General features: G+C 49.1%; 1 protein-coding gene across 1 annotated transcript in view; it reads right to left on the reverse strand.

Annotated features, from left to right (window-relative positions):
- Positions 1-23,053, reverse strand: part of LOC130125980 (AT-rich interactive domain-containing protein 1B-like) — a 218,005-nt gene that overhangs the window by 67,591 nt on the left and 127,361 nt on the right. Inside the window, 1 exon segment of the mRNA XM_056295355.1 lies at positions 15,343-15,646. Within this exon segment, the coding sequence (XP_056151330.1) occupies positions 15,343-15,646 (304 nt within the window).

The following is a 23,053-nucleotide window of genomic DNA, read 5'->3' on the forward strand; positions in this document are numbered from 1 at the left end:
TCATGTCTGTGGCTATCCTCAACGTGTCTGTGACTACCCTCAACATGTCTGTGACTATCCTCAACGTGTCTGTGACTACCCTCAACGTGTCTGTGACTACCCTCAACATCTCTGTGACTACCCTCAACATGTCTGTGACTGCCCTCAACGTGTCTGTGACTATCCTCAACGTGTCTGTGACTACCCTCAACATGTCTGTGACTGCCCTCAACGTGTCTGTGACTACCCTCAACGTGCCTGTGACTATCCTCAACGTGCCTGTGACTATCCTCAATGTGTCTGTGACTATCCTCAACGTGCCTGTGACTGCCCTCAATGTGTCTGTGACTATCCTCAACATGCCTGTGACTATCCTCAACGTGCCTGTGACTATCCTCAATGTGTCTGTGACTATCCTCAACGTGTCTGTGACTACCCTCAACGTGCCTGTGACTATCCTCAACGTGCCTGTGACTATCCTCAACGTGCCTGTGACTATCCTCAATGTGTCTGTGACTATCCTCAACATGCCTGTGACTATCCTCAATGTGTCTGTGACTATCCTCAATGTGTGTGACTATCCTCAACGTGTCTGTGACTACCCTCAACATCTCTGTGACTACCCTCAACATGTCTGTGACTGCCCTCAACGTGTCTGTGACTATCCTCAACGTGTCTGTGACTATCCTCAACATGTCTGTGACTACCCTCAACATGTCTGTGACTATCGTCATGTCTGTGACTATCCTCAACGTGTCTGTGACTACCCTCAACATGTCTGTGACTATCCTCAACGTGTCTGTGACTACCCTCAACGTGTCTGTGACTACCCTCAACATCTCTGTGACTACCCTCAACATGTCTGTGACTGCCCTCAACGTGTCTGTGACTATCCTCAACGTGTCTGTGACTACCCTCAACATGTCTGTGACTGCCCTCAACGTGTCTGTGACTACCCTCAACGTGCCTGTGACTATCCTCAACGTACCTGTGACTATCCTCAATGTGTCTGTGACTATCCTCAACGTGCCTGTGACTGCCCTCAATGTGTCTGTGACTATCCTCAACATGCCTGTGACTATCCTCAACGTGCCTGTGACTATCCTCAATGTGTCTGTGACTATCCTCAACGTGTCTGTGACTACCCTCAACGTGCCTGTGACTATCCTCAACGTGCCTGTGACTATCCTCAACGTGCCTGTGACTACCCTCAATGTGTCTGTGACTATCCTCAACGTGTCTGTGACTACCCTCAACGTGCCTGTGACTATCCTCAACGTGCCTGTGACTATCCTCAACGTGCCTGTGACTATCCTCAATGTGTCTGTGACTATCCTCAACATGCCTGTGACTATCCTCAATGTGTCTGTGACTATCCTCAATGTGTGTGACTATCCTCAACGTGTCTGTGACTACCCTCAACATCTCTGTGACTACCCTCAACATGTCTGTGACTGCCCTCAACGTGTCTGTGACTATCCTCAACGTGTCTGTGACTATCCTCAACATGTCTGTGACTATCCTCAACATGTCTGTGACTATCCTCATGTCTGTGACTATCCTCAACGTGTCTGTGACTACCCTCAACATGTCTGTGACTATCCTCAACGTGTCTGTGACTACCCTCAACGTGTCTGTGACTACCCTCAACATCTCTGTGACTACCCTCAACATGTCTGTGACTGCCCTCAACGTGTCTGTGACTATCCTCAACGTGTCTGTGACTACCCTCAACGTGCCTGTGACTATCCTCAACGTGCCTGTGACTATCCTCAATGTGTCTGTGACTATCCTCAACGTGCCTGTGACTGCCCTCAATGTGTCTGTGACTATCCTCAACATGCCTGTGACTATCCTCAACGTGCCTGTGACTATCCTCAATGTGTCTGTGACTATCCTCAACGTGTCTGTGACTACCCTCAACGTGCCTGTGACTATCCTCAACGTGCCTGTGACTATCCTCAACGTGCCTGTGACTATCCTCAATGTGTCTGTGACTATCCTCAACATGCCTGTGACTATCCTCAATGTGTCTGTGACTATCCTCAATGTGTGTGACTATCCTCAACGTGTCTGTGACTACCCTCAACATCTCTGTGACTACCCTCAACATGTCTGTGACTGCCCTCAACGTGTCTGTGACTATCCTCAACGTGTCTGTGACTATCCTCAACATGTCTGTGACTACCCTCAACATGTCTGTGACTATCCTCATGTCTGTGACTATCCTCAACGTGTCTGTGACTACCCTCAACATGTCTGTGACTATCCTCAACGTTTCTGTGACTACCCTCAACGTGTCTGTGACTACCCTCAACATCTCTGTGACTACCCTCAACATGTCTGTGACTGCCCTCAACGTGTCTGTGACTATCCTCAACGTGTCTGTGACTACCCTCAACATGTCTGTGACTGCCCTCAACGTGTCTGTGACTACCCTCAACGTGCCTGTGACTATCCTCAACGTGCCTGTGACTATCCTCAATGTGTCTGTGACTATCCTCAACGTGCCTGTGACTGCCCTCAATGTGTCTGTGACTATCCTCAACATGCCTGTGACTATCCTCAACGTGCCTGTGACTATCCTCAATGTGTCTGTGACTATCCTCAACGTGTCTGTGACTACCCTCAACGTGCCTGTGACTATCCTCAACGTGCCTGTGACTATCCTCAATGTGTCTGTGACTATCCTCAACATGCCTGTGACTATCCTCAACGTGCCTGTGACTATCCTCAATGTGTGTGACTATCCTCAACGTGCCTGTGACTATCCTCAACGTGCCTGTGACTATCCTCAATGTGTCTGTGACTATCCTCAACGTGCCTGTGACTATCCTCAACGTGCCTGTGACTATCCTCAATGTGTCTGTGACTATCCTCAACGTGCCTGTGACTATCCTCAATGTGTCTGTGACTATCCTCAACATGCCTGTGACTATCCTCAATGTGTCTGTGACTATCCTCAATGTGTGTGACTATCCTCAACGTGCCTGTGACTATCCTCAACGTGCCTGTGACTATCCTCAACATGCCTGTGACTATCCTCAACGTGTCTGTGACTATCCTCAACGTGCCTGTGACTATCCTCAACGTGCCTGTGACTATCCTCAACGTGCCTGTGACTATCCTCAATGTGTCTGTGACTATCCTCTGGCCATACAGAGGAGTCTTAAACAGATTAAAGCTCTTTAGATGAGCGTCATGGTCTGCTGCTCGACGGCCGGGCAGCAGCGCTGAGGCAGCCGGCGCCGACTGGCACGTGTTCTTGCAGGAACAGATCGGCCGCTTTGTCGGCCGGTCGGGTGGATGGAGGGTGGATGGGTTGTGATGGTGGGTAGGACTTTACTGCACCCTCTTCAATATGAAACATGACCCTAGGGAGAGGCTGGCCTGCACCAGCTTCAACTGTGTGTGTTTATGGGTGTGTGTGTGTGTGTGTGTGTGTGTGTGTGTGTGTGTGTGTGTGTGTGTGTGTGTGTGTGTGTGTGTGTGTGTGTGTGTGTGCAAACAAATGTATGCCAGGCACCAGCTATGCTGTCAGATTCTGTTTGCTTGGCAAAGTGATAGTGGCAGCAGCAGTGTGTGTGTGTGTGTGTGTGTGTGTGTGTGTGTGTGTGTGTGTGTGTGTGTGTGTGTGTGTGTGTGTGTGTGTATGTGTGTGTGTGTGTGTGTGTGTACGCATACTGAATGTGTGCATGCCACCATGAAGGCATGAACAGTGAACAGCACCCTACATGCTCCACTGACCCTCACTGACCTTCCACTGACCATACACTCATATAAATGGTGATCAGAAATGGGATACTGCAGAGAGTGTGTGTGTGTGTGTGTGTGTGTTTGCGGAGGGGTTAGGAAGGAAGAGCGATGCTGAGTGAAGAAGACAAAGAAGTGGACGAGGAGGACAAAGGAGGAAAGGAAGTGAGGGAGGTAGGGAAAAGGAGCAGTCTCAGCCCGTCCTTCTCCTTACGTGCAGCGTAGTTGATTCTGACAAGGCTTCAGCCCTCTTTCCCTCCATCTCTCTCTCTCTCTCTCTCCGTCTCTCTCTCTCTCTGTCTCTCTCTGCGAATGAACAAAGCTGTAAGCTGTAAGCGCTCCGTAATTATTTCACAACCAATTACTGTCCAAATGGCACCGCTCCTCCCCTTTCTTCTCCTTCTACGGTCCCAAGTCCTATCCCTTTTCCCCATCCTTGCGTCCTTTCTTCTCAAACTTCATCTCTCTTCACCCCTCCCCTTTACTTCTCTCTTCTCACCACTTCTGATAAGGCACTACTGAATCATAACGTCCAAATAAAACAAACAGGCTCCTCTGTGGGTCCTGGCACATTTAAAAAGTACAATTAATAATTCATTTACTGGCTCTCTGGTCTGCAGTTCATTGCTGTGTGCCCAGCTGAGAGAGAGAGAGAGAGAGGGAGAGACAGAGACAGAGACGGGGGGGGGGGAGGGGGAGTAAATGTCAGTTGTCGTTGAGTGTATATGCTCTTCAGTCCAAAAACAGTTTTCACTAGAAACAAATGGCTATGTGGAAAGAAGACAGGTCATATAAAAGCAGACGTGCTCTGGGTGCCTGTCTGCAGTGTGTGTGTGTGTGTGTGTGTGTGTGTGTCTCTCTCGCGTGCCTGTAAGTGGGATGACAATAGTAACTGCATGTTGCTTTGTCTCTCGACTCTCATCCTTCCGGCTAACTGGGAGAACAGGGAAGAATCCCAGTTTGCCAAACAAAGTGCAGGGCAGTTGTACACATGTGCACTGAGCAGTTTTGTAACTTGACCCGAGTTGACAAACTGGTGGCAGTCTTTGTGGTAGGCGATCGCCCACTTCTCTCTCTCTCTCTCTCTCTGTTTCCGTGTGTCAAAGTGACAGCGGCACACATGCACACCGTTACCGACATGCTCTAGAAATACGGCAACGACCCACCTGTGGGGCGACTAGAGACTTTCTACGGGAGGTTATGAGGTCACCGCTGGGCTTGTTTTAGAATCTAGTTTGGTCAAGTAATGACACTGTAAATATCCAACAGCAGCCTTGAGTCAAAACGGGAACAAAAAAGTAATGCACAAGGATGAGAAGGGAGCTAATAGAGCACGTTGGCTAAACATGTGCTAAACTGACCAACATAACGGCGTCCGGGTGGCGTGGCGGTCTGTTCCGTTGCCTACCAACGCAGGAATCGGTGGTTCGAGTCCCCATCTTGCCTCCGGCTTGGTTGGGCATCCCTACAGACGCAATTGACCGTGTCTGCGGGTGGGAAGCTGGATGTGGGTATGCGTCCTGGTCGCTGCACTAGCGCCTCCTCTGGTCGGTTGGGGCACCTATTCAGGGGGGAGGAAGAACTGGGGGAGAATAGCGTGATCCTCCCATGCGCTACATCACCCTGGAGAAACTCCTCACTGTCAGGTGAGAAGAAGCAGCTGGCGACTCCACATGTGTCGCAGGAGGCATGTGGTAGTCCGCAGCCCTCCCTGGATCGGCAGAGGGGGTGCAGCAGCGACCGGGACGGCTCGGAAGAGTGGGGTATTTGGCCGGATACAATGGGGAGAAAAAGTGGGGGGGGGGAATCCAATGACCAACATATTCTGTCTTGAAACCAGTCAGTAAATAATTATAACAGTGATGGTGATTGTAATGATGGTGATGAGGAGGAGGAGGAGGAGGGTAGCAGCAGTGAGGGAGTGGGCCAAAAGTGACGCATATGATTTGATGCATTGAACAAGATTACTGATGATGTGCTGCTGCAGGGCTGCATTTGTACTTGTAAAAAAATGGGTTATAACCTCAACAGCTCGGCGATGCTCAGCGGTGCGCTGGCGTTGTCATGTCATTAATGATCCGTACGGGCCGCAAGAAGCCCTTAAGTAGTTGTTTTTTTGTGGTCATCCAGCAGACTGCCAGCAGGCCAAGGTTATTGTTGAGGCAGGGCCAGAGCCCAGCCAAGAGTCTGGGAGGATCCCTGTGGACCGCCGCAGATAGAGCTGTAGGCTACCCGTTGTTTTCATAGCCACAGAGCTGGAGTCAGACATGTTGGATATAAATCTTAATTGCTGTCCTTTTTTCTTTTTTTTTTTAGCCTTTGCCAAAAACGCTCCCCGACTAATCGTGAGGACTATTTATTCACAGTAACGCTTTCAATACGCAGTGCTCACACAGCAAACGTGCATTAAGTGCACATATTTTATTGTTTTGTTTTGCTTCTTAACGCTTAGCAGAAAATGGACGAGGCGATTCAGGCGAGCACCTCAAGTTTCAGTGAAGAGGAAACAGGCTTAACGCCGACTTGACCCCCGTCTGCAGCCCGAACTCTGCCACGTGACGCCGCCGGCGGGCGCTGTTCCCCGGTGCGCGGCTCCGCTGTTGGTCTCGTTCGCCGCGCGACGAGGAAGACCGGGGGGGGGGGGGGGGGGTTTGATATTTGAAGACCATTACCAGCGTTTATGAGAACAGAGCGATATCCAAAACGAGGAAGCCCTTTGAAGCGCCGCCGAAGAGAGAAATAATTGTAATTCCCCTTTTATAAAAAAGGCGTTTAGCAAGCGGGGCCGCTCCGAACTCTTTCCCACGATACACCACGCGGGCCGGGGCCAGGAGTAATGGAAGTTCATTGCGTTTTTGGAGATAATGCTCCTCGCTAAAAACCCAATCCACTTTTTAAATTTCTCCCTCCGCGAGGATTGTTCTGGCAACGCCGGGCCCCTTTGAAGAGCGGCAGCGCGGGCTTTGAAGCTTTTTTTCCACGGGGTTTCAAACGCAAATGCCAGGCAAGTTCAAAGGCAGGCGAGAGCACTTGTGGCCATATTCCTGTGTTGTTTTGGGGGGGCCTGGCAATATTAAGCCTGGGAGCCACTCTGTGTGTGTGTGTGTGTGTGTGTGTGTGTGTGTGTGTGTGTGTGTGTGTGTGTGTCTGTGTGTCTGTGTGTGTGTGTATGTGATGCAAGTTGAAAAACATCAGCCGCAAGCCAGAGAGTAAATGAAAAGACACTTATTTTTCTGAAATGAAAATTAAGTATATGAGCCCGCGTAAGCAGACACAAACACACACACATACATACAAACAAACAAACAAACAAGCACATACACAAAGACACAACAGAAACATTACTGTAATTCTTTCCCTCAGACTTGACTTGAGCGCACAGATGTGTACACACACACCACACACACGCATCCAAAACCAGGCAAAACTCTGTTTCTCACAGAGACACTTTGGCACAGCGGGGGCCATTTTTGCTAAAGTGAGGTACCGGTGGTGAGCGTTAATAGACCGGTCCAGAGTACGCAGCAAGGACTGCTTCAGCAGCATCTCTTAACACCCCCTTAGGCGGTAAACAAACATACAAATGCGTGAACACACTTTTTGCACCTGCCAACACACACACACACACACACACACACACACACACACACACACACACACACACACACACACACCCTGGTAATATCCCCCATTTCCTGTGTCTTTAGGGGAAGGAGGCAGATAAACAGCAGCTCTAATAATGGTGGTTTAGATCTCAATGGGCATGAGTCAATGCCTCTCCAAACTGGGGGCTAATGCCAGTTAACTCCCCCTGTAGGCGACGTGCGCGGGCCGGCGCCGGCTCACAAAACAAGCGCCCTCCCAAGGTCCTCATTACTTCAACGCTGAGTAGCAACTGTAAGTACGGGAAAAGTGCAGATTAAGCTAAAAAACGTCGAATGGGAAAAGGAAGAGAGAGAGAGAGGGAGAGAGAGGGAGATAGCGTGAGAGATGGGAGGGGAAATAATTGAGCGGTGTGCTCCGTTTAGGACTACCAGACGGCCAGAGTTAGAATTGAACCTCTCTAAATGGCTAACACAGCATGCTAACGGCAGCCTTTCTGATTGTGTGCCTGCGTGTGCGTGTGTGTGTGTGTGTGTGTGTGTGTGTGTGTGTGTGTGTGTGTGTGTGTGTGTGTGTGTGTTTGTGTGTGTGTGCGTCTTGGATAGCGGTGTACATACTATGTGAATGACGCCTGTGGGGAGGTCAGTTTGGTGTTTCACTTCGAACATGAGCAGCCATTAAGAGGAAGAAAGAGAGAGGGAGAGGGTGAGAAAGAGGTGTAGGGGGATGAAAAAGAAATGAAGGGCAGAGAGAAAGAGAGAGAGGGCTGGAGAACTAAGAGGGAGATACAAAGGCAGAAATCTGGATGGAAAACTCCGCCTTGTTCCGTGGTGGGAGGCATGTAACACAGCGATGCTCTGAGCTAAGAGGGAGACGGGGACGAGAGGGTGGGGACGAGGGAACGAGGGACACCAGAAGAGAGAGCAGGAGCGAAAGAGAGAGTGATAAAATAATGAGAGAGAGAGAGGGAGAGGAGGGGACAGGGACAGCCAGAGGCAGTGTTCTCCACACACAGCCTCACAGGGAGGGGTGTGACTAGAAAACTAGCCCAGCTCCGTTTAAAAGCAAACTCCCTCTCCCCACAACATGCTGCCATTTCCCCCCAACAAAACAGACTTTCCAAGTCACACCCCCCCCCCACACACACACACATACACATCTCATGCTATCTTTCACTGCACAAAAAGAAGAAAAGAAGAAAAATAAAAGTTTTGCCGAGTGTCCCCTGGCATCCTTCTTCGGTCCTATATTTTGCAACTTGGAAGTCTTTTTTATTTTCATTTCTTGGAGTTGGGCATCCATGTGGGGAACTCGTTTAGTATGACTGTTTAAGCTGTTCCTTCATGCAAATGCTGCTGAGTCCAATGCACCTCCTCACAGGCTTCGTTGTCTGACCTTTGACTCCAGTGCTGAAAGACCAATGCCGCCATAGACTCAAGGGAATTCACTCTGAGGTTCTCATTACCATAATTAGCACTCCCATTTCATTTATTTATTTATTTTTCCTCTATAAATGAACAAAACCAGGGGCTCCGCTGACAGAATAGAGGAAGGGGGAGGAGAGGAGACGGGAGGAGAGAAGAATGGGAGGACCCTTGAGGCAACAGACTGGACAGGTCTGCCCATCATTTTCTCTATCCATCTCCTTCTCTCACCCCGCTACTCGCCCTGACCTCTCTGTCCTTTTGCCGGCCCTGGAAGCACTTGAAGCGGAGCGCAGATAAACAGCTTAAACTCTCCCAAGCGCTTGCCTGCAAGCTCCAATCACCTCTTCAGAAGCAAAACAAAACTGGGAGGACAGAGGGGGGAGAGGGAGAGGGAGAGAGAGAGCGAGAGAGAGAGAGAGGAGAGAGAAAGAGGAGAGAGAGGAGGAGAGAGAAGAGAGAGAGGAGAGGGGAGAGAGACAGGGGAGAGGAGAGGAAAGAGAAAGGAGGAGAGAGAGAGAGAGAGAGAGAGAGAGAGAGAGAGAGAGAGAGAGAGAGAGAGAAAAGACAGAGATGAGTATTGGGAATTTCTGTAGCAGACAAGCAGGCTGGGCTATAGGGCTGTGTGTGGATGTGCTCTGTGTCAATTAGTAGCTGCACAATATCGAAAGCATAGTGGCTTGGCCTTCAAAGACACACACATAGAATCACACACACACACACACACACACACACAGATACACAAACACACACAGAACCAACAAACAATGCAGGGATGTGAGACAAGGATTCACTAAAACTTTGCCTGGTGAAATGAATTCATCACGTTTGCTTCTGAAGCGCGGTGCTGTGCCAGCAGAGCAGCTCGTCTGCAGCATATGTGCAGCATATTTTGTTGACACTTAAGATGTGAATGTGGCACCTCTCTCGTAAGGCAGCAGGCACCGTGCCACGTCTTATCAACTGCATCCTCTCCACCAAGCCGATGACAGCCGAGCGTCGATGCTACATCTAGAGGAGTTTGGCGTTACTTGGCGAAACAAAAATCTTCCCGGTGATGTTTTTGTGAGGAGCTTAAGCTCTGCATATACGTATGTATCAGCTATAGTGAAGCGGAAAGGAAGTGATATGGTGACCACAATTTGTATTCCTCTGTTTTGTTACGATAAGAAAGCTCTTTATTAACACCCACGGGGAAATTTTGTTTGTGCAACAGAAGGTATAAGAACACAACTGGCACAGAACTGAAAAGAATACTTACAAGTAAGAGATACACCCAGTTGAAATAAATAAAACTGAAGCGAAATATGTACAAATAAGTGAGACCATGACCTAAGAAAACAAATACATATAGATGTATATCTATAGGAAGACGAGTTATCACATCCCAAACACACACACACACACACACGCGCGCGTTTTGACAAACAGACACGAGCACATTCACAGAATGAGAATCAACACACACAAAGTACAGTTAATATACACTTCAGCATTTATGCCAGCAAACACCCAGGAGGTGGCGGGTGTCCGAGTGGCGTACTGGTCTATACCGTTGCCTACCAACACGTGGGTCTGCGGTTTTAATCCCCATGTTACCTGCGGCTCGGTCGGACGTCCCTACAGACACAACTGGCCGTGTCTGCGGGTGGGAAGCTGGATGTGGGTATGTGTCCTGGTCGCTGCACTAGCGCCTCCTGTGGTTGTCCAGGGGGAAAGGGGGAACTGTGGGGAGTAGCGTGATCCTCCAATGCGCTACGTCCCCCCGGCGAAACTCCTCACTGTCAGGTGAAACGAAGCGGCTGGCGACTCCACATGTATCGGAGTAGGCTTGTGGTAGTCTGCAGCCCTCCTCGGATCGGCAGAGGGGGCCGAGCAGTGACCGGGATGGCTCGGAAGAGTGGGGTAATTGGCCGGATAGAAAAAGGGGGAAAAAATCCCCCCCAAAAAAAGAAAGAAAGAAAAAACACCCAGGAAGTAATAACCTGTATACACACAAGTGCTCGTGCATGTGGGCATGCACCTCCTAATACCTGCTTGCATGCAACTCATTTTGCAAAGTCCATGACTTCTGACTAAAGACACACAGAAAGAGGTCACTTTCAGTAGGAGAGTGCTGAACGACTGACTCCAGATCCACATGTCCCACAGAGGAAGGACACGGCTTGGAGGTTTTAAGAGCCTCACGCTCAACCAAAGAGCAGCGCCAATGACCCGCTGGCTGGGCGAGTACACCCACCTACCCCCCGAGTTCACAGCCCACGATGGCACCCCGAACACAGACCATCTCCTTCCCCCTTGCCTCCTCCCGGACGACAAAACTTAACGTCTGTCTGCATCGTCCCCGATGTCTGGTAGCCGGGGGGGGGGGATACACTTCCGGGGCCGCTCTGAACTGCTTCAGAAACATTGGGAGGAAGGAGCGAGAGAAGTGTGTGTGAGAGGGAGGGAAGGAGAGAGAGAGGGAGAGAATGGGGGAATAGGGGATGAGGTGGAGGAGGAGAAAGACGAGTTGGCTGTTGAGCAATGTGATTTCTGCTCGACTGTCACAAATCTAGCGCGACAGGAAAATCAATTTGGCCCTATGTGTGCCTTCTTGGCTCCGGGAGAGAATCCAAATAGCAAGGCGAGGCCCGGATAATGTTACAGTGTATTGGATTTGCTTCACGGAGGGATGGAGAGAGAGAGAGAGAGAGAGAGAGAGAGAGAGAGAGAGAGAGAGGGGTTGACAGTGTGTATAGGACAGGAGAGCAGAAAGACGAGAACTGTGGAGACGAGGGAATCACAGGCGTGCTGTGGTGCACTGACAAGATAGATTTGTGCAAGTCTATGGGCGTATGATAGGTTGGCAATCTGTCAGTCTCTCCTCTCCCTCTCCCCCTCCCTCTCCCTCTCTCTCTCTCTCTCTCTCTCTCTCTCTCTCTCTCTCTCTCTCTCTCTCTCTCTCTCACAGAAACGGGCACGGACACACACACTCCTGACCAAGTGAACGTGTACCTATGTGATTTATATGTGCAACCATACACTGAGTGCTGTGTGGAAGCGGGGAGATAAGTGTATCGGTGTGTGTTATTTTTTGTAATTTATCTGCCAATTTTAGGTGTTCTCTTAAGTGTGTGTGTGTGTGTGTGAGTACGTGCACGACAGCCAGGTGAAAGGATGACACGGAGGAATTGCTCTCCTCTGACCGTTGTCAAGGGTGACAGGTGTCCCAGGAGTGCTCAGCCGTGTGACAAGCAGCATCGCTCAACCAAGCAAGGCTGACCGGTGACACACACACACGCACAAGCACACGCACACTCACACACACTCAGCCGCCAGTGATGCTCCCGTACTGGTGAGGACATTTCATTTATTCTTTAATCCCTAACCTTCCCGTGAGTCTCACAGCAACGATACTACAGCCATTTATACAGTACTTGTGCTACACTTGTGAATGGTGAGGGTTTCAAATTGAAGCCGGTACACATGAATGGGCACAACAGCTCATACACACACACACACACACACACACACACACACACACACACAAACACACAATAACATAGGCATACCCTCAAAGTATCAAACATACACTAGATCTTAATAAATAAAGTAGATCTGGAGTGGCGGTTTATCCAAAATAATGTGCATGCGTCCTCATGCACCCTGAAGTGACGTGTGCAGTTTATTTAACTGCCAAAAAATCTCACAGCAGGGGAGTCCAGGTGACGTGGTGGTCTACTCCATTGCCTACCAGCACGGGTATTTGAACCTGGAACCCTCCGGATTGGTCGGGCGTCCCCACAGACACAATTGGCCGTGTCTGCAGGTGGGAAGCTGGATGTGGGTAAGTGTCGCGGTCGCCGCACTAGCGCCTCCTCTGGTCGGTCAGGGTGCCCGTTCGGGGGGGGGGTTGGGGGGGAATAGCATGATCCTCCCACGTGCTATGTCCCCCTGGTGAAACCCCTCACTGTCAGGTGATAAGAAGTGGCTGGTGACTCCACATGTACGGGAGGAGGCATGTGGTAGTCTGCAGCCCTCCCTGGATCGGCAGAGGGGGTGGAGCAGCGACCGGGACGGGAGCGACCCAGTTAAACAGCTCGTGTGAACAAGTGTCCTACGCTGTGATGACGTGTTTTAAAGCAAAGTCAGTATCCACATCTGCGCTAACCGCATTAGCTCTCCTATGTCCCTGCCTGGGCTGGCAACTCCTCGATGTAATTCAAACCGACTGTAGTACAGCGGTTAAAACACGCCAGATGTTACTCACAGCGCCACGCTTTTTCACCGTTTACTTGGCACGGGGAATACTCCCAAATTATTTTCGTATTAATCACATCCCAGCCATCAGTTTCGCTTCCCTTCTTTGCCGCCTCATCCCGGATTCCTCATCACGATTCTTGGCGCCCCCCCCCCCCCCAAAAAAAAACTACTGTCCCAGTTTTTCATTAGCATCAATCACTCCAGTTACGTGCCGAAGATAAAGGGGGGGGGGGGGAAGAAAAAAGTTAACAACCACAAGACGGCGTCAGGAACTTGCTCAAGACATTCTGGCCCCCATCGTCAGGTTGACTGACAGGCCTGCGAGACGCTAACACGCCGGTAAGCCCCTCAATCAGTAGGAGAGGTGGGGGCTGATGTGGAGGCAGGCGGGGGCGGTGGGCACAAAAACACACACACACACGCCTGTACGGCCAGTCGAACCCGCTCTCATTTATAACGCTTAGCGTTTGTCTAAACGGTTATCTGCTCCGCTGTGGCCGAGGGGGACAGACGGATACGACGACAGTTGTGCTATTCCGGCCTGTCACATCCTTGGCAAAGCCACAAATCATATAGGAAGACCCGCAATACCCATCAGTCTCAATTCATTTACCATACAGCGAACGGTAAGAGTGAGATTGTTTGGGTAGGAAATGTTCAAGACGAGTGCTGGTCAGATCCTTGTTTGGAAGAAGATGACAGAATTCACTGAAATTACAGAGATTATAATGAAATGTGTGCAGGCCATTGCTACTTAACAAACACAGTCTATGCCGCCTTCATCAATGATTTAACAAATCCTCTCCATATCAGTAGAAAATACAAGTGACAAAAAAAACCCCAGTATTTAGCGCTGCAATTTTTTTAAAACGGATTCAAGACTTCCTTGACTGACTCATCATGTCAAAAGGAATCAAGCGTGCATTAAGATGGAGACGTCCTGGACAGACGGTCCTCTGTGCATATTCCAATACGCACGCCACAGTTTCCTCACTCCAAACCGGTTAGTACATACTGGCATTTCGAAGACTCATATCGTGAGACTGGGCTGGAAATGAAATTGCATCAAACAAGAGTGATGGCCCCTTAATGGTGCTGGTATATTGGACCGCCCAAAAAGCTAAAAACCGATGTCTATCTTCTTATGTATCGCCGTAGCACACTCGCAATGGGTGCACAGTACGAAGAATATTCCGGTTGACGTGGCAAATCAAATAAAAGAAACAAGTTTGAATAACGTGTTTAAAAAGCTCGCGATATTCAGAGGGGACACTACGAGATCTTTCTAGCAGTAATCTCAACGTCACATTTACTAAACGCTTTGATGGAGCCCATATTATACCCCCCCCTTTTCTCCCCAGTTGTATCCGGCCAATTACCCCACTCTTCCAAGCCATCCTGGTCGCTGCGCAGCCCCCTCTGCCAATCCGGGGAGGGCTACAGACGACGACATGCCTCCTCCGATACATGTGGAGTCACCAGCCGCTTCTTCTCACCTGACAGTGAGGAGCTTCACCAGGGGGACGTAGCACGTGGGAGGATCACGCTATTCCCCCCAGTTCCCCCTCCCCCCTGAACAGGCGCCCCCGAACGACCAGAGGAGGCACTAGTGCAGCGACCAGGACACATACCCACATACAGCTTCCCACCCGCAGACCCAGCCAACTGTGTCTGTAGGGATGCCCAACCAAGCCGGAGGTAACACGGGGATTCGAACCAAAGATCCCTGTGTTGGTAGGAAACGGAATAGACCGCTACGCTACCCGGACGCCCGAGCCCATTTTATTCTGAGTAAGCTATAGGCAGATATATTAATACGACGCCTTGCACATGAATAATATCCCGTTCATACGGGTGCAAACAACAACAGTGCCTCTGCATCTAAGAGTAATTCTAGAAGTGTCTTCCTGTGTGCATATTTGAATACCATAGTGAATGAAACGTTTACATGTCAAAATAGATTTTAATTATGAAGCAGAAACCGAGCTGAGTCAATCAGGTTACCTGGTATGACTATACTCTCATAGAGGATATCATATGAAATGGTAGTTGTGAACAGAGTAAGTTAAAGGTGGATACAGACTGCAGGGGTGGGCAAGCTTATCCAGAAAGGGCCTGTGTGGGTGCAGATTTTTGTTCCAGCCAAGCAATTACACACCTGTGTCTCCTAATCAAGTTCCTCAGCCAAGACTCTACTGTTTGATTAGTGGGATCAGGTGTGTAACTGCTCAGCTGGAACAAAAACCTGCACCCACACCAGCCCTTTCTGGATAAGACTGCCCACCCTTGATATAGAGGTACGTAATGTTGCAGGTTTATAGGGTTTCTTCCTCCTTACCTGTGGCCGTGGTGGTGGTGGCCAAAGGTCCGCTGGCCGGGGAGATGGGTCCGGAGCCTGATCGGGACTGCTGGGACTGGGTGGAGCCAACAGGGGAGCCCACGGGGGAAGGAGAGGGCCCGCTTCTCTGGCTAGGAAGGTGAGGCGAGGCATGTGGGGAGAAGGGGGACTGTCCAGGATTACTGCCTCCTCCCTGCTCCCCCTGGCTGCTGCTGCTGCTGCTGGAGGAGGCCCCTGTGCTAACAACTGAGCCCAGACCAGCCTCCGTCCCTGTGGGGAGGTCATCGATGGAGCCAGACAGATCCTAGGACACAAAATAGAGAAGGGAAGACTCATGGTGAGTGTGTAAATAACTTAGTTTTACAAATAACGTATGCAGCAGCAGCTGCCTCAAAGCATTTTATCAACAGACAGCAATGTTTTGCTACCCAACTTAACTTAAATGGTTAGCTAAATAGCTATTGTTAGCAGTAACACTTTAAAGCTGCTACAAGGAGTTTGGGATTACTGGTTTACTTTGCATGAGGCTTTGGATAAACTCGGTAAGAAGAAAAACAGAAGAACAGTGGAAGAACGACATCATCATTGCAAACATCTACAAAAAGAGTGAGAGATGTGGTGGTGTTTTGGAAAGACAGGTATTTGCTGATCTCCAGCAAAATCTGACCTGGAGACAAGCATTTGGAATCATTATATAGCAATATCTCATCTCCTGCTGATGGTCTCATTTGATTAGGTTGGTCATACAGAAGCATCAAAATTAAACTGACACGGATAAATAGTCAGTGAAAAACTGCTTGCAGCAGCTTTAAGAAGGGTGCTATACATAACAATTAAGTTCATTTTGGCACTATACTGTAGCTGGACTGTTGGGCTAGGCATCAAACCTGTGGCCAACTTGGCTACATGCCACTCTAAGTGAGAGGATTTACAGTTATGGAGCAAAATATGTGCCAGAGAGGCCATCTTTGCAATTATGATGGTCATGACAATGATGCAATAGGTGTGGCACACAGCCAAGTACCATCATCAGAAGTGAAGTACCCATAATCAATTCAGAGTATGCTCAAGGGTACTAAAGGCTCCTGGACAAAAGTTCATTTATTGTCTGAAAAGTTTTTCGCAAGTATTGTATGGACATAGGATGTAGTGCAAAAATATGGGGGTAAAAAAGCAAATTTTTGCAAATTATTATTAAGTACTGAACATCTCTGATAAAACTGCTTCATTGAAACAAGCTGTTATACACTGTTAACTGATCAAGTGAAGACCCTTTCCTGCAACAGTCATACAGCACTACACATTGGATTTGGAATATTGGGGGGGGGTTTTTTTTAAACAATTTCTGAACGTCCGATTGATTTATTTCTGGAACTCAACACTGTAATAAACCGCGTATCATCTTAAAAGCAGTAGTTAATATTACACGGGTGCAAAACATTAGCCCCAGAATAGCCCATTGGTTTGTCTGCTGTGGTGAAAGTGAATGTTAATGGGCCTTCATTCAGACCAAGGGTGAGCTCATATTACATTTCACATTCCCTGTGGTAAGGAGAGCTTCGTGCAAGCGTGTGTGCGTGCACGCATGGTGCATATGCGTGTGTGTACGCTTGCTTAGAAGGTATTCCCCCATCTGAATTGATTCCAGGGAATTCCTACAGATACTGCTGACAGTTTACTAGTTGAAAAGAGTGCAGAAGTAGAGAGGCAGGAAGGGAGGGAGGGAGGGAGGGAGGGAGGCAAGGGTGAGAAGTGGAGAAGGACCTGACGTGATATGATGTGATGTGATGGCTGCCTCTTAACCACATATCTCCCTCTTTCTGTCTGCGTGTCTCTCTCTCTCTCTCTCTCTCTCTCTTCACACACACACACACACACACACACACACACACACCAGTGGCTGTGCCTCAGCTGTAGTGGCACATAGATGAAGTCACCTGTAAGTGACCCTGGTTTCCTGGCTGGTACTTGGGGGGGGGGGGAAATGCCAGCTGATGCCACCTGCTATCCCGGGCCCATGACCTGTGAGCCCATCACCCTATGTCAGCTGAGCCCCATGGCGCTGTCGCTGTCCCCAACAGACACACACATCTTGGTCTTTCCTTCCTTTTTTTTCTTTCTATTCATTCAATTCCCCTCACAGCTTGTAGAAACTCATCAAACCAGCCACCGCCTCCTCCACAGAGAAGATTTACAGCAGCAGTGCAGCAGATTTATCAATGTATTCTACAGCAAACACACAAAGACAGGCAGACAGAGCCGCTCCTAAACTCCATCACCTATCAAAACAGATGATGGATCAGTGAACCACGACTTAACCCGGGTCACATACCAGACGTCAGCCTAACCCTGCAGATCTACCAGGGAGGGGGGGAAAAAACTGAACTCTTCTTGATATACTGTCATCTGTTGTGCAGACACATGCACATACTTCACACAGGCTTGCACTGTGCATGCTAACTGGTCTGCACCCAACTCTGCACACTTAGGAACAGCTAGGAAGACGCTACTGTCTTACTGCAGCTGCAGGTTGCAGTTACTTCTACAATAGCTATCACTGTACATGCATGCACACACACATGCACACATATATACACAGTGACAATCTGAATGTGCAAGAGGAAGCCATGTAATCTCATGGAAAGCTTGAACGGGGATTGCACCAGTGTTGGGTTCGAGTAAAAAGATCGATGGTATTAATTCAATTCAACGTCAGGATTATGAGAACACTGTATGAAATTTCACAACGTAACCCCTTGTCCTGATCCGATAAAAAGTAAGCGAGAGAGAGAGAGAGAGAGAGAGAGAGAGAGAGAGAGAGAGAGAGAGAGGGGCCACATCCCTTTACATTCATGCATAGGACTGCCTGTGGAACAGACAACTAAGTCGCTGTGGCGGTCTGTGGTGGCCTTGTTTTGGTTAATGTGCTTTCAGCAGTGGCACACAAAGCTCTCGTTTCCCGTCACGCCTCTGTGAGTGCCCACCCGCTCCGCCAGCCTGTCAGTCTGTCGCCTGGCATTATCTGCCCGTGCTTGACCGAGCACATGGGGCAATCACTCTTTTCTCTTTCTGTGTGTGTGTCTCTCTCTATCTTGCTCTCTCTCTCTCCCTCATTTCTAGCCCTCTCTCTCGCTCAGCCCCAGTATTGCTCCCCGTCCCCACCAATCAGGTTGTCTGTCGCTGCCTCCTCCAATAGGGTTCAATGTTATTTTGGGCAGACCACCCCACGAGCCAGCCTTTTGACACAGCAGGGTCCTGGGAACTAGGGTAACCATGGCGATGGCTTTTCCAAAACACGGAGCCCAAGTCTGTCGTGGAGCTAGGTTGTTAACCCACCGCTAATTGTGCGAACGGATGGGAATAATTGCATTTCTGCTTAATTGGGGTACCATCATCGGCTTTTCCGGTGGCAGTTTAGGGGCAAGGAAATGTGTGCGGGTAATTTGTCGAGAGGTTCCTCTTCTCATTTTGATTATACACACACACACACACACAAGAGTCCAACAGTGTGGTCCAGGACCAGAAAAGTAGTCATGGTAAATACCATCAAAGGCTGGTAAAGCTTAACACCTGCGGGTTGCAGAACTGTCAATTTTAAATAACCAATAAACCTGAATTTATAGCTTACAGTGTGGAAATCTTACAGTAAAGGAAAGTCATTTCAAAGCACACCTGCGGCAAACTGTATTTATCAACACGCAAACCAATCCCCAACCCCCCCCCCCATCCACAAGCAAACTTAATCCTTGCCAAAGACCGTAAAGCATTGTTTTACCTGGCTAACTGTCTGCTACACAGGAATGCAGAGAGCAGAGAAGCCAGCCAGCCAGTCTGCCAGACAGCAAAGCAGGCAGGCGGTTGTTGGTGGGTCCAAACACCCAACAATCTGGGTCCCAATCCAAAGTGGCCCAAATCCAATTTGTTTGGCTCAGGGCTGCAAATTGCTCTGTGCATTGAGTCTCCAAATAGCTGTCAACCGCTCCCACATGGAGTCTTGTATCGCTTAATTCGCTCCTGGAGCATGTAATTGTCATAATAAGAAAAATATTGAGGTGATAATAACCACTTACTTTGAGATGCCCCCCTCCATAAGCACATAATAGGCCAAGGCTGCCATCTAAACATTTCACACAACATCGGAGAGGCAGTCACTTGTGACCCTTCACCTCGCTGGTGTTGGCGCCTGCCTCCTCTCTCGTTTAGTCTCTCTCTCTCTCTCTCTGTCTGTCTCCCTCCCACTATCTCTCTCTGTCTCTGTGTGACAGGCACACAGGGTGCTGGGCTGTCACAGCAAGACATGCTTGAGCATTGACGCGGCCAAGGGGACAGAGCAGCCACACACACACACACACACACACACACACACACACACACACACACACACACACACACACACACGAACCAAAAGGGTAGGGGGCGGTAAGTCTGAAGCAGGGAGCTGTCACATCCCCAGACTGTGAGCCTTTTCCCCCATGACCACGGTGCTGACGCTCTCTCCTTTCACCACACACTGAGAATTAATCAAAGTTGCTATGGTAGAGGTCTGTGTGTGTGTGTGTGTGTGTGTGTGTGTGTGTGTGTGTGTGTGTGTACAAAGTTCTCGGGCTGAGACAGGGAGGAGTCAGTGACCACAGCTTCCTGTAGGCTATGTAGAGGATGAGACTGGCTAAACTCTTCCTCTCTCTCTCTCTCTCTCTCTCTCTCTCTCTCTCTCTCTCTCTCGCTGTCTGTCTCTCTCTCTCACACACACACAAACACAATTTCTCTATTTATTTGCGCCATGGCTGAGCACTCTAAAGCAGATGGCTTGCCAGCCAAACAGAGGCTGAAACAAACCCCAACACACCCTCACAGCAGCTGAGTACTGAGGAGCAGGACTGAAAACTGACGAGCAGGACACAAAAGAATAACCTTTCATTCAAAAGCACAGTGCAATGTCCCTGTCATTCACACAAGGAGTTATTGGCCTTAAATTACTCGGATAATTGGGGCATGCGGGTGGTGTGGCGGTCTATTCCGTTGCCTACCAATATGGGGATCGCTGGTTCGAATCCCCGTGTTACCTCCGGCTTGGTCGGGCGCCCCCTACAGACACAATTGGCCGCGTATGCGGGTGGGAAGCCGGATGTGGGTATGTGTCCTGGTCGCCACACTAGCACCTCCTCTGGTCAGTCGGGGCGGCTGTTCGGGAGGGGGGGGTAGCGTGATTCTCCCATGCGCTACGTCCCCCTGGTGAAACTCCTCACTGTCAGGTGAGAAGAAGTGGCTGGCGACTCCACATGTATCGGAGGAGGCATGTGGTAGTCCGCAGCCCTCCCCGGATCAGCAGAGGTGGTGGAGCAGCAACCGGGATGGCTCGGAAGAGTGGGATAATTGGCCAGATACAATTGGGTGGAAAAGGGGGGAAAAATCTAAAGACACACAAAAAAAAAAGAATTCTGATAATCACTTTAATTACATACAAGAAGACACAAATACACAAACAAGAAAAAAGGTACAGCTTTCCTGAAAAAGCCTGTATAAAACAACCTACGCCAGTAATGCAGTCAGTGATGTGGCTATGTGACTGCATGTCAGTTTACCACAGATGTAGCCATGCTAGTCATCCAACCTCAAACATGCGCGCTGGACTGCTACTTGGCTAGCCAAGAGGAAACGTTTAGAACAATCCCTGCAGTGTTAAATAAAAAAATAAATAAAAATAATAGATGCAGGGCAGGAGACTTTAGCTGTGTTTCCCACTGTAATCTCTCCAGTCTAATCCAGGCCTTGAGATTTGCTCTGTCCAGCATGTTTCTGGGGCCAGGGGTAAACTGCAAGCCCCTGGTGCCACCGTGGCTTAGCTGCTGACTAAGTCCACTCTGACTACGGCTGTACTGCACCAGCGGATAGGAGGCTAATGCAGACACGGCGAGCAGTCCAGTCTGCAGCCACGTGCATGTATAATTAATTGTTTGTAGACATACACGCAAATTGCATGTATATTTTTACGTGCAAATATATGTATGTATGTGTGTGTGTGTGTGTGTGTGTGTGTGTGTGTGTGTGTGTGTGTGTGTGTCTTACTGTATCTGTGTGTATGTGTGTAGATACAGTACCATCCATCCATCCATCCATTATCCAAACTGCTTATCCTGTTCTCAGGGTCGCGGGATGCTGGAGCCTATCCCAGCAGTCATTGGGCGGCAGGCGGGGAGACACCCTGGACAGGCCGCCAGGCCATCACAGGGCAGACACACGTACACACACACACACACACACACACATTCACACCTAGGGACAATTTAGTATGGCCATTTCACCTGACATGCATGTCTTTGGACTGTGGGAGGAAACCAGAGCACCCGGAGGAAATCCACGCAGACATGGGGAGAACACATGCAAACTCCACACAGAGGACGGCCCCCAAGGTGGGACTATGCCGGGGCTCGAACCCAGGACTTTCTTGCTGTGAGGCAACCACGCTAACCACTGTGCCACCGTGCCGCCCTCGGTAGATGTAATACCGTTTTCTACATACGGATGCATAATTTCCAGTGGGTCAAGAGTAAGTAAACTCTACTGTACATTTAAAAATCAACACCACCACCACAAATGGTGTTGGCTACTAGTTTTATTCCACTTTTCTCTCTCCCTCTCTGAGTAAATATGATGATGTAAACTGTAATTAGCTCTAATAGCTCTATTTGGTGGGCCTGAGGGGCCAGTCCTTTTACGTCCACACTGCACTTGTTTATCGGATTCGGCCGCTGTGCTTTCTGTCCTTATGGTGCACTGGAGGCTGAGTGGAAATGCTGTTGCACAAAGATGTTTTTCATTCTCCTCCCCAAATCATCGATTGAGGCAAAATCCAAATGAAATGCCATGCAAATAAACCCAAATGGACTGCTGTGTGTGTGTGTGTGTGTGTGTGTGTGTGTGTGTGTGTGTGTGTGTCCACTTCTGGTGAATGTATCTTGCTCTCGCTTACCCTCTCCCTCTTTCTGTATTGTCTGTATTTGCGTTTGTGTGTGTTAAGTGTGGCATTTCTGGTGTGTGTGTGTGTGTGTGTGTGTGTGTGTGTGTGTGTGTGTGTGTGTGTGTGTGTGTGTGTGTGTGTGTGAGAGAGCATAAAACACAGTGTTAATTACGATGCCCCATGCAGAGCGCTGGCTGTAATACCCCTAACAAAGTACTATTAAGAGAGATGGTGAGAAATAGGGTGAGAAAAAAAAGTGAAGAGGTTAGTGAAGAGAGGAAAAGAAAGAGAGAGGATAGATAAGATAGATAGACGGATAGATAGATAGAAAGGAATGGGGAGATAAAAGATTTCACACAAAAATCCCACATTCTAGTTTCTTTCCTTGTCTGTAACCAACTGGAATGTCTGGCACGCCTGGAACAATGAAGAGAATTATTGGTGAGTGTGGTGATGGTGATGATGACGATGATGATTGATTAAGACAATAACAAGATGATGGAAAGGAAAGCGGCATCCCTATGAACGGTAGATCAAAATGTTCTCACAAACAACCAAAGTCTCTGCATAAGCCCTCTTATAATTTTGCATGTGAGAATATAAGTGCTGTGTGTGTGTGTGTGGCAATGTGCACGTGAATCTGTGTGTGCAAAAGCGTATGAGTATCCACAAGTGTGTTTGCATGAAGATAAGAGTTCTTGTGACTACTCACTGCTGTCTCCTGAGGACCTTCGCTATAAATCTGAAGTGTGT

Source organism: Lampris incognitus, chromosome 16, assembly GCF_029633865.1.
Source record: "Lampris incognitus isolate fLamInc1 chromosome 16, fLamInc1.hap2, whole genome shotgun sequence".
Lineage (NCBI taxonomy): Eukaryota > Metazoa > Chordata > Actinopteri > Lampriformes > Lampridae > Lampris > Lampris incognitus.